This window comes from Pundamilia nyererei, unplaced genomic scaffold, assembly GCF_000239375.1.
Source record: "Pundamilia nyererei isolate P.nyererei 1_Seehausen unplaced genomic scaffold, PunNye1.0 scaffold00275, whole genome shotgun sequence".
Taxonomy (NCBI): domain Eukaryota; kingdom Metazoa; phylum Chordata; class Actinopteri; order Cichliformes; family Cichlidae; genus Pundamilia; species Pundamilia nyererei.
Window position 1 is genome coordinate 229753 of NW_005187676.1, and position 12177 is coordinate 241929.

Here is a 12177-nt window from a genome sequence, read left to right on the forward strand (position 1 = left end):
ACTTGAGTGCCTCAGCGCGTGTGTGTGCGTGTCTCTGCAGAGGCGTTCTTCCTGCAGCACAGCCTCTTAAAGGAAAGAGACAGACTATCCGTCCTATTTATAGTAACACAGAGAGCTATCAAGACTGCCTCCACAACAACAACCCTGCTGCTGTTTGCAAGACTCGTGAGTTGAAACTAAACTGACTATGTTGTGTATTCTTTGTGCGTGTGTTTGTCCATGCCATCTGCATCTACATCTTTGTGCATCCGTGACAGTTCTCAGATTTCATCTCCAGAACTGTTTTTTACTCTTTGTGTAAACAGGACAGGCCCCCAGAGGACATCCACCCCACACTTCATGAAATCTGCTCAGAAGAAGGAATCGAGATACCATTTTTCCGTTTGTCTTATGTTTTTTGTTTGTTTTTTCTTTTTTTCTCCCTGAGGTCTGTCCTGTTTCTCATATCCTGCTACTGTCATCGCTGCTGATACAGCATCTATCAACAGCTCTATGCTTTAGCAGCCAGACTAAAATACAATCAACTCAGAGTGACTCAGGACAAATCCAAGCTGACCCAGTCAACCAGACACTAAGCTTGGCCTGTATTAAAATACTGTGTGAAAGTCTTGAACTTATTTATTTATATTTTGTTAGGAAAATAGGAAAAAGTTGCAGAGATTTATTTAATGTTCACACTGATGTCTGTAGACGCTCACTTTCGTACCTCACTCCTGACTTCTTTCATAAATATGGAGGATAAAATGAACCAAAAAATGACAATTTAGATTCCCATTGATTTTCAGCTCTTGTGTAATTTGACATACCTCAGCCTTTTCTTATGAGTTCCCTTCCAGTAGATGGATCAACTGAAGGACCCGAGGTTCCTATGTCAGGTTTTTGTTGGATTTTTCCTATTTCTTAACAACATAACTTTCACATACTGTTCGTCTGAAGTAGATAGCATTTTAGGCCTGACACGTCTTTTGAGGCGCTGCACACCATGCTGAGATATTCCAAATTTTCAGCTAATAGCTCTTTGAAGATCAGCAAAATGCCTAAAGAAAACGTTTAAAACTGGGTCTTTGCTAATTTATCTTTTCTGTATGGGCACAACACTAGTTCATCCCTTGAGTTAGGTGTCCTTTTGTGCTTGAACGATTTAACAGGTTAAAGAAAACAAAATTGACTGAAAATGAGTGAAAAAGCTACTTTAAAAAAATTGAAAGACCTTCAGAAAGCCTGCAGTATTATTGCTCAACAGCACTTTAAAAATGAGCGGACAGGCTGGCTCCTTGGAAGCAAAACATAAAGAAATACGGGGTGACTTTCAAGCCTTTCATACAGTATCGTATTTGGTATGATCACACAACAGCCTTTAAACATAAGAAAGAAACCAGAATATCTACAGTATATATCATGAATGTTAACTAATGCATTGGCCCAATGGGTTTTGTTGCATGTCCAGTTTTGCATTAGTCTGTAACTTATGTATTCTGGTTGGGGATTAACATTTACTGCAAAGGCCAATAACTCCTGGCAGTAGTTATTTTTCTTCTAGAAATCTTTTTCTTATTTATTAATAACTCTGTGAAAGTTTAAGATCTACCAGTCAAACCATTCAGTTTACCACAGAGTTTTTTTGCCATCTTACCCCCAGCAAGTCTGAAGTTCTCTTTAGTGCCTCCTTGTCAACATGGATGCGGTGGCTCTCCATGGCTGAAACAAGAAAAAGAATTTATTGATTCATTAACAGCAAATCTTTCAACAGCTGACAGATTTTTATTGTGGATATAGAAAACTGGAAGAGCCCAGTAAAAAAATTAATTGTCATCCAGTATTACATGCTTTTACTGTTTATTCAGGGATATTTTTCACAATAAATCTCACAGGGTGTGGGGTGAAGAATCTGTGAGAAGATTTCGTTGTATTTTAAAACAATTCTGAGTGTCTGGAGGGAAAAAAGTAAAGCAGTGCTCACCTGCCAGAACAGGGATCATGTTCAGCTCCATATCTGAGTAGAGCTGCCACAGCCCTTGGCTCTGGACACACAAATTATCAGTTAGGTAATCTGTTGGTGTGTGTGTGTGTGTATGCATGTTTGTATGTGAGCATTTGCCTACATGTAGCTCAGAGCATAGCTTCATATTAAGCCTGTAGAGCCAACAGAGACCTGAGATAATCTGAGAAACCTGAGAGAGACACAAAAAGAGAGAAAAAAGAAAAGGGAGGAGGAACATGATTCAGGTTTGTTGTGTAGAAGTACTTCGTGAGTCATGGTTTCTTCTATAGTTAAAATTAGTATCTTTTCAGTTAAAAAAACAACACCAAAAACATGAAAACATCAACTGTCTGCTGAAATCCTTTGGTGTCAGAGTATAACTAGCATCACCTTCTTTTCTATTCGACATCTAACAAAACAGACCTTTTAATTTTCACGTGAAAATGAAATGGGCAAAAATATCGAGACCTGACATTTCGTGGCACAAACGTCTTGAGGCAATCACTGCAATCGCACACTTTTGTGGCTCTTAATCAGCCTTCCACAATCCATAGCCAGAAGTCTGGTCCAGCGTCCTTGATGCAGTTTTGTTCAGTTTGATAGGAACAGGATTATAATTGTTTGCAGGTGCCCTCGTCGTACTCATTCTTAATGTCCCTTTTCAACATGATTTGTCTGCTTGCGAGATGGAGTTACAAAAAACTGAGACACGTGGACGTCCACACAGAGTCCTGAATTGACCTATTCTATGTTACACACACACAGGTGCTGTACTACAGTCAGATTCTTCTCTTCAGATTGATCAGCACACACAGCGAGCAGCCTCAGAACAAACTGATGTTACAGTTTAAGATGTACGTGGTGGGTTATTATACTGTAAAAGGAGCCAGGATTGCAATAGCATCACTGTATAACACCTTTAATGAGTTAATGAGTTAATGCACCCCATCCAGTAAAACAGCCCCATAATATAACTCAGCCCCCTTCATATCTTCCTCACTGAGCAGAGAGCTTACCAGAAAACTGCTTTTGTTGAATATGTCCAAAGGAGTTTCTCTCAGGCTCATTTTAGCTTGTTCATGTTTCAAAAAAGTTGTACACAGATCTGTTTTAAAGTCCTTGTTTTTATTTTCTACTATTCAAACGTTCTTCATAAATATAGGGCGTGTGGATTTTCTTCAGTCCAGATCCAAGCAGGTTTGCAGCACCCCAGTGGACCTTAAATTTTTCAATAATTAGATGCTGTAGTCCCAAAAACGCTGCTTACAACACTTCCAGCTCTAAGAATTTGTCCTATAGAAACGTTACTTAGCAGTCAAGTGTAACAAATGCCAATTTAGACTTAAGCTTACTTTCTGGGCACCCAGGGCGGGTAATGTGTGGGGTCTTTTGCAGTATTTATGGAGAAGCTCCTGATAGCAGGAGGACGGGTCTGTGGGATCCAGCAGCCACCCTGACACCTGTGGGTCCTGGATATGACAGCCTGCCACTGCATAGGGAGAAAAGCTCATCATGATAATGAGCAGCATTTGGTTTCCTCCACACTGATCAGGGACTGGCATATGAATATAAAGTCACACCAATAAAATATGGGATGTGTTCACATTGTATATGACCAAATATGTTTGCTGTAGGAGTCGTGTGCAAGCATCTAAGTGTCCAGTGTATGTTTTTCATGACTCCTGCTCTTTAATGGAAACATTTTCCAACAGCGCCACGCTGCCTTGCTTCCATAATGTGTTTTTACTATGTTTGTTGAATAAAGCTCTAATTTTCTACCAGCTGTTTGTGGCTTGGATAGTTTACTGACACTAGACTACGTGGAATAAAGAAACAGATAGGGGCATTACTTAAGTCTTTGATAAATGTGGATGTTGACAATGAATTTGCAAAGCAGTGTTGTGCATAAACAGCTAGAAGCAGGTGTACATGCGTGAAGGTCTTTAGGGAAACTTTTTATTTTTGTGTCATGCCTTGTTTCCAGCTGAGGTCTCGTCTGTAAAACTGCAGAACTGTACGCAGCAAATCCTTGGATTTATAGCACACCACCAGTTGACATCTCGATAGCACCTGTAGCAGCATATCTCTGTGGGACACACACACCTTTAAGTACTCCTGCTTTAGTATCAAACACTTGCGAATGTGGATCTCGATTAGACACACATATATAGAAGCACAGACCTAGTAAAGAGCTGCTGGCTCTGATGGACTTGTTGTTGGGCCCATGCAGGTGTGTGTTCTAGTTTTAAGTAGACCAGAGTGTCGTTTGGGCCGAGCGCACCCTCCGGCGTGCTGCAGTCCAGTTCGTTCTTCATTAGTATGAGGAGGCCACACGCTGGTGGAGTGAGCTTCTATATCAGGGAACAAAAAGCAGAATTACAAGAGCACAGGGGCTGCAAGTTAATGATGAAGCAAACAACAAGAGTATACAGTTTACACTGTGATGAAAGGCACAGGGCAAGCTTCAGCCAGTTTTCCGAGCCCCTAAAGATGTAAACGTTAGCTGACTGATGCAGTTTTGGTTTTCTTAATTAATGCAACCTTCAGCAATCTGAGGTTTGGTGCATGAGAATGCAGAAGTGAGCTTGAAGACTTTAGCCAATCAGCATTAAGGACCTGATCTATAAGATAATAAAAGTTACCCGCAATCAAATAATGTGTCTCAAGTTCACAAATCCTAATTTATCTTAACGTATTTATGTTATTTCATACTAATGACTGCGTAGATCATAAACATTTTGCGTCCTTACCTGTTCTGCGTCTAACTGAGTGCTTCCATCTTGGTACACCATTGTTAGCACCAACACCTTAGCCTGCCCAGCGATCTCAAGCATCTGCACCTTCTCATCTGGTTTAAGTTTTCCAGAGTACTTTACTCTAGGGTCACATGTCAAGCTTGCAGCCAGACAGCCAGCTTTGGATTGGGTCGGCGGCTCACTGTTCCTAACTAGTTTTTGGAAACCTTTGGGCCCACTTGTGGTGGGGTTGGTTTCACATGCAGCTTGCTTGGGTTTGCGTGGTTTGGAAAGTGGGGGGTGAATGGAAGCCTTCCCTGGTAATTCCCTTGATAGTTTTTCCATTTTATTCTGCCTGTTTTGCTGAGTTGGGTTTGAGGCATCTAGATGTGTACACGCCCCAGACCCTGCTCTTGTTTCATGTGAAGGACTTGCTTTCCCCTGTGGTTCTCTGGCACTCTTTGACTCCCTAACTCTTCCTTCCCTTGGTTTCTCTTGTGAGGATCGAGGAGGCTCCCATTTTGGAGGGCATCTGCTTAGGCTGATTTTGGCAGGAGGGTCAGTGTTTTCGTGCTGACATGCTTCACGTTTCCTCTTTAGGGGGAAGGAAAGTTTCATGCAAGGATGACTTGGAGAATTTTTTAGTTTTTGATTTTCTTTCTTCGGTGCTACAACAGCTGAAGTCAATTCCTGCACTGAGAAGAGGATTTGTCCAGGCGCAACAGTGATTGTTGGGGCCAGTACCAAGCTCGAGCTACTCCCTCTGGTGCTTCCATTAGTGGTCTAAGCAACAAAAAAGGTGAATAATGTGCAGAGAGCGACAAAGGACACAGAAAAAAAGAAGCAGGCACTTGAAATAGACTCCCGCTGTCCCTGCAGGTTTTGTTACACAGAACATCAATACTTCACTACTTAGAGGACTGAAGTGAATGAAATAAAAACTTCTAGTTGGACATGATTTGTTTTAGCACTTAGAATAGAAACGTAATTTAATTATTCCCATTCGCGCTTTGACGTAGCAGGATCACACAGTTTGTGAGAGAGAACATAAAAAAGAAGGCCTGAAAAGTAAACGGGTAAGAGGAGAGAAGCCAAAGAAAAAAGGATGTGAAAGTCAGCCCTGAGCACTGTGTCCCAGACAGAAACACAGCCGCGATACTGTCTGACAAACCTGCCTGAAGCTGGGACAGGGTCAACAAAGCAGACACACACACAGACACACAATAATAGCAGCTCTACTTTGCTTCTTTGGCTGAATGACGATGATTGTTTGACTATAAATAGTTACATTAAAAAGGGTTTAATGTACCAGAGCTGAATTGCATGCAGCATACATATAATAAATATACAGTATTTATCGTCTATATTTAAATAGTGCCGTGCAAAACTTGTGTCACTCTTCATTTCTTTAGATTTTTCTTCCAGGGAGCCAGACTTTAAAGAGGTGTTGAGCAATAGTTCTCCAGGCTTTCTGAAGGTCTCCCAAAGTTTTTCTTTGGCTGCTTTTTCACACATTTTCAGCCTAGTCCTTGTAACTGACCAAGTTTCTTTATTTGTGTATTAAGCCAAGTATCATTAATTTAAGCATAAAGAGTCAGCTTTGTCTACACATGATGAACAAATTAGAATGAAACTGCATCTTTAGGCTCTTTTTGATATTTGCAGCCTGTCACAAAAAGGTATTTGTTCAATTTTTTCACTGGAACTGATGAAAAATGCTTTTAAAAATAGTATTTTTTCCCCAATAAGATAATAAAAAGCTGAGAAACTTGGCATATCCTGACATGCAAAGACCTGCCACAGAAGCTGAGAGATCCTTCAGCTGATCCATCTACTGGTCACTGAAGCCGCATCAGAAATGGTCTCAGTGGAAGAGCAACTGCCAAAAAGCTGTTCTTAAAGAACAAAAACAGGGAGAAGAGTTTGTGGTCTGTCAAAGTATACAAGAACTGGACTGAAAATAGTGAAAATCTAAGATCTTATGGAGTGACAAACCCAGCTTTGACATTTACGGAACACGCTCAGTCATTGGCTTCCCCAGAGCCTGGACCTCAACGTTACTGAAGCAGTGTGGGATCATCTTGAGAACATCCAACATCCAGAACATCCAAAGATGCTGAGGTTTGAATGTCCTTCAAGGAGCCTCGAGAACTATTCCTGAAAACTACATCTATAAAGTTCAATGCAAAAAATACAATGTGAATACGCTGAACTCAATATATCAGTACAAATGATCATAACATCAAAACTGTTATGATCCCCAAGTCCCATCTACCACAAGTACAATCTCCCCTCCCTGTAACTTTAATGGCATCTTTAAAAAATGTATATTATTCATATCTTTAACTCCTTTCTTTTTATCCAAAAGCACCAGGTGTGCAAATGTTCTTTGAAGTCTTGACAAGCGATAGAGAGATGGGTATTTCTGAGGATTTTCAGAGATGATATGTGACTGTATTTATGTGCATAATTCTGCAGGTTGTTGGCTGTCGACCCGGGAGGTAGGAATTCCTGTGATTCAGCTCCCTGAGGAGAGACTTCATTCATTTCCCTGTAAACACAACCCGTTTTCCTGCTGACAAAGTCATGAACCCCCCTCATGGGTGCTGTGCTACAGGATATAGATAGAAAACCCAGGCAGACCGTGGCCCATAGCCCAGTACTGGTGCATATGGAGAGAGTGAAAAGAGAGAGGGAGAATGGACTGCTGTGTCTGCTGCTGATTGTAGCAATACAGTAAAGTCCTGCCCTCTTTTTCTCTCCTTCTCCTGCTGCATCCTTCTCATTAGCTCTTCCACATTCCATGCATCCATCCAACCACCTCCCTTACTCCCTTTATAGCACTTTCTCGCTGCAGTTTGCTCTCCTTTTTCTGCTAATATGTATCATGGACTACGACTCTGTCGGGTCTTTATGACTCAGTGGAGACCCATTACTTGTTGTGTGCTGCAGTGCTGCTGACAAAACTCTTATTTCACACTAGCTACATTTATATCTATGTAAATGAGAGACACAGCAGCCTTGGTCTAACCTGAAAGCACGTATTTAAATTTTAGGACTTTTTAGTTTTTCAGTGAAAAAAGCAGACGCAGAGATAAGCGGAAGAAACGGGGAAATAAAGACACATCACTTAAACGTATAAGAAAAAGGACAAGTAAAAGACTGCAAGTGACAACAAAGCTTAGCAAGTACACTTTCTACCCAACTGAAGTGTCAAAGCGGATTTGTTATGGGCAAAACACTTCATGTCCTCTTCCCATCTTACTGATTATGTGAGCTAAGTAGGCATAAATTAAGCTCAGCATTTATGCCCTATGAGCATTACTTAGGGTTGCAATGTAAAGCAGTTTTTGGAATTTTGCAACATTTCTCTTATGAAACTTACTTTTGCATTGTCATGCTGCTGCTGGCTGCTACTGAGACGGGCAGCTCTAATCCCCGACCCATTAGCCCCACACTCCTGGGACAATGTTGGCATAGCAGCCCTTTCTCCCTCTGAGTTCCCTAGAAGAGGATGTTAGAGCATTTTTCATCTGTTCATCACTTTTCAAGTCAGTCCTCAATCAATAAACCAGTTCTGTTATGTAAGCATGTTTGAGGCAGCATGTATGGATGCTTACACAGTGTGTGTGGCACCTCAGCAGTGTGTGATAGGACAAGGTCAGGCAACAGTATAAATCTTAGCTAAGATCAAGCTGACGTTTTGCTACGACACAACTTCCAATTTGTTCGAGAGTGTTTGTGCCTGTGTGTGTGTGTGTGTGTGTGTGTGTGTGTGTGTGTACAATGGGTCTTGACCCGGCATTGTCTCTGCAGCTGAGACTCAAGCACCTTCATGCAGCTGTAATGTGAGCAGGCACAAAGTCTCCCGTCAATGCTGAGTCTCTTCAGCCCTGCCATGTCATCAGTACCAAATCAAAGAAAGAAAAATGGCTGAGAGCCACTGGAACTGATGTCTGACACAACTTTACGAGCTTTAGCACCCCCTAGAGTTGCTTTTTCTAATCCAACCATAGCTAAAACAGCCCAAGTTTTATTTTAATCTCATTTTTTCCAGGTTAAATCATACGGCAGACACTCTATAGAACTGAGAAATGAACTTCTTTCATTTTAATTACATGTTGTTACATATTGTTTGTGTGATGTTATAAAAATTTATACTTTACAGTCTCTTCAGGGCCCTTCAAAATCTAAACGCACACTCTCTGGGGTGAGTTTTAGGGGAAACAAACATATTCAACAGATATGACAGTGTCACTGATAGTGATTATAAAAATCAAGCATAGTTTTATTTCAGGCTAGCCAAAACTCCACCTGAGACATCACCTAATCCTCCGTTATACTTCCAATTGTAACAAATAGGACATGCTATTTAAGCTGCTGTATAGTTACTGTGTATCTACAAGTCACTTTACAACCCATCTCCACACCAGCTCCTGCTTTCAATCTGTGCCTGCCTAATATCTGATATGTAAGTGTTGTCACTGTAGCATACTATGATCTGTGCTCGGTTTACGTTGCTGCTCCTCCTGCCTCCATTTAGTACAACAAATATTAACCCAAATGGAAATATCTCTCTTCTTTTGACTATACTGTTCCTGACTGGACTAATCTTGTGATTGCCACTCTTTTGAGCATAACAATCGTAAACCTTGAATTAACCTATTCAAATTAGCCATTATGAAGGTAGAAATTGGTGGTAAACCCAATATAAGTAAACCCCATTCAATGTCAGGATAATCATATTACAGAAACATCACTAGCAACACACTTACCTGCAGATTTATTCTCAACATCACTGTCCACAGCTGCCACTTCCTCTGCCTCTCTGTCTGCTCCCCCTTTTCCCTCTTCAGTGTCCATTCCGAGAAACTCTGCAAGTTTTCCATCATGTGTCTCACACTGTCCCTGCGCCATCTGATGATTAGCGTTTGCCATTGTTTTATTCTGAAATGCAGCTTCCATTTTGGCCTCCATCACCTCTGTCTTTTCTATGTTTTCAGCGCTGTTGTCCTGGAGGCTGACGCTCCTGGCCTCAGGCTGCTCCTGAGTGTGGTCGTTCTCTGCTGTGTTGGTCCCAATCTGACCCTTGTTCTGAGGCTTTTCAGTGTAGCAGTGGCTCACATCCTGGACTCCACTTCCTAAAGATATGGAGATCTTTTGTGGATATTCATGTTCAACTGTTGTTGCTTTATTCTCAGTATCAAGGGAGTGTTCAGTATTGACTTCAGAGGCACTGACTATATATTCTAAACCATTTTCTTCATTCTCCCCACGTGTTTCTCTTTTAGTGCCACTGTCAACAAAATCGTCTCTGATGTCTAATGAGTTCAAATGGCTTTTAACTGTGGTGTCTTCAATGGTTCTCACAGGCACAACTCGCTCCATTTCATAGGCAGATCCTTTTGCGTGAAGTGCACTCACATCTCGATTTTCTCTCTCTTTCCTTGCAGCTTCATTTACTGCGTTTTGAATTTCACGGCATATGTTTGAAATCTGTCTGGTTCCCAGCTCAGTGATATGTTCTGTATCTGCTATCAGCACCTCATCTTCCTTCCCAACTATATTTCTCATCAACTTGGGCAAATGTGCATCACAACAGTTCTCCTGTCTTGTAATAAAGACGCTAGGGGGTAGATGTGCCCTTCCAGTGTTGATTGTTTCAGATTCTGACTGCTGGTATAGCACAACTCTGTCTCCTGCTCCACCACTGGCTGCTTCAGTGGGGTCAGATAGAGGCTGCTTCCATTTTAATCGACTTCCTGGAGCTCTGGTGTCTTGTAGTTTTGTGGCAATATGCCAGCTGTCTTTACCAACCTTTTCTGTCTGTGCACCTGATGTCCTGCTTTCTCTCCCTTCATATATTTTAAGACACGACGATACTGGATGACAAACTGCAGCAGGCTCCTCTTTATGACAATTAGATTGTTCTGTTGTTGGAAGCATGATGTCAGGAGCTTCATCGTCTGGAAATATATTCAAGATGAAAGGTGGTCTGATTTCTTTTGTTGAGCTACAAGTGAAAAGAAAATAAGCAAACAATTTTTTAAAATCCATCCTGCCAAGCATCAGCACCAGAACAGTGTCAATACATGCTAAACGTATGTCTCTCTTAATATCACCCGAATTTGCATAGTTTTAATATGTCAAAGTGCAATTCCTAAAGCAGTGTTAATATATTTTGGGATTCCTTTAAACATAAGTAGTCTCTGCAATAAAACTGCATGTTTATTTGCTTTGTCTCTTACTTTTTCCGTGGTGTAGTTTCATGTTCAGAGAGCCTCTCTGGTATTTGGAAGGACAGGGTATATCTGTCTCCATGACAGAAAGTTGCTGGCGTCTCAGGAACCTCATGCTGAGAAAATGACAGAGACTGGCTGGACTTGTAAGCAGGGGGTTCAGAGCACTTTCTGTGGGAATATGTCTGTGAGTACTGATAATAGGCTTCAGTCTGCATTTGGAGAGAGAAATCCCAGTAGGAGGAGGCAGAACAGGAAGCCTGAGATGACAGGGAGCTGTCTGGTGTCTGTGAGTACTGATAGATGGCCACGGTCTGAGAGCTCTGCCTCTCACTGGAGGAATTATAGTGAGCGGTGGAAAGGGAAGACACCTGGGGCCTGGACCACAACATGGAAAACCAATTTCTTTTATCTTGATTTAAACAGAGTACTGGGTCAAAGTCTTGTATCACCCATCATTTCTTTAGATTTTGCCAGAGAAATTTGAAATAAATACAGAGATTTATTGAATTATGTGCAAACAGCCATGGAAACACAGTATATGAGGTAACAGCATAGTTCTAATGAGCGTAGAAAATCAATATTTGGTATGACCACCTTTATTCATCATCACATGCTTAACTCTCTTACCCAAGCTTTTGTCTTTTCTTTCAGTAGCCTTGAGTAGTTCACCAGGCTTCTTGAAGCACACTCAAAGCTCTTTTTGGCTGCTTTTAGATGATCCCACACTGCTTTAATAATGTCAATGTTTGGTGTATGGGGAGGCAAATCCCTGACTGATGGCGTTTATGTGTTTGAGATCACTGTCGTGCTGAAAAAATGAAGCTGCTGGCAATCAGATGCTTCCCAGGTGGTTTTACATGGTGGATCAATATCTGATGGTACTATTCTGTGTTCATAGTTCCACGAATTTTCATAAGATTGCCGAAATGCAGTCTCAAACCATAAGGGCTGCATCATGTTTTACTCCATCATGTCTTACAGATGCTTGTAGACAATCACTGCTGTATCTCCTGTTGTTCTCCACAAATATTGACGAATTTAACCAAAAATTTCACATTTGGATTCATTGATCCATTAAGGTCTATAGAAATGGATTTTCTAAGTTGCTAAGTGGTCTGTTATGTGTAGAAACAACACTGCTTCATCTGTTCGTTAGGTGACGTATATTGCTTGAATGAGTCAGTGCCTTAACATCCTAAGACCCGAACTCTTCCACAGC

The 12177-nt window shown here is 41.3% G+C and overlaps 1 protein-coding gene across 1 annotated transcript in view; it reads right to left on the reverse strand.

Moving 5' to 3' along the window:
* poln (polymerase (DNA directed) nu) overlaps positions 1-11347 on the reverse strand; it is a 65725-nt gene extending 54378 nt beyond the window's left edge. Inside the window, exons 1-10 of the mRNA XM_005750490.1 lie at positions 10965-11347; positions 9492-10729; positions 8102-8220; positions 4732-5499; positions 4163-4332; positions 3955-4067; positions 3334-3470; positions 2103-2171; positions 1961-2021; positions 1634-1698 (exon numbers count right to left, since the gene is read on the reverse strand). Coding sequence (XP_005750547.1) covers positions 1634-1698; positions 1961-2021; positions 2103-2171; positions 3334-3470; positions 3955-4067; positions 4163-4332; positions 4732-5499; positions 8102-8220; positions 9492-10729; positions 10965-11347 — 3123 coding nt within the window. The remainder of the gene's footprint in view (positions 1-1633; positions 1699-1960; positions 2022-2102; positions 2172-3333; positions 3471-3954; positions 4068-4162; positions 4333-4731; positions 5500-8101; positions 8221-9491; positions 10730-10964) is intronic.
* Between the last annotated feature and the right edge of the window lie 830 nt (positions 11348-12177).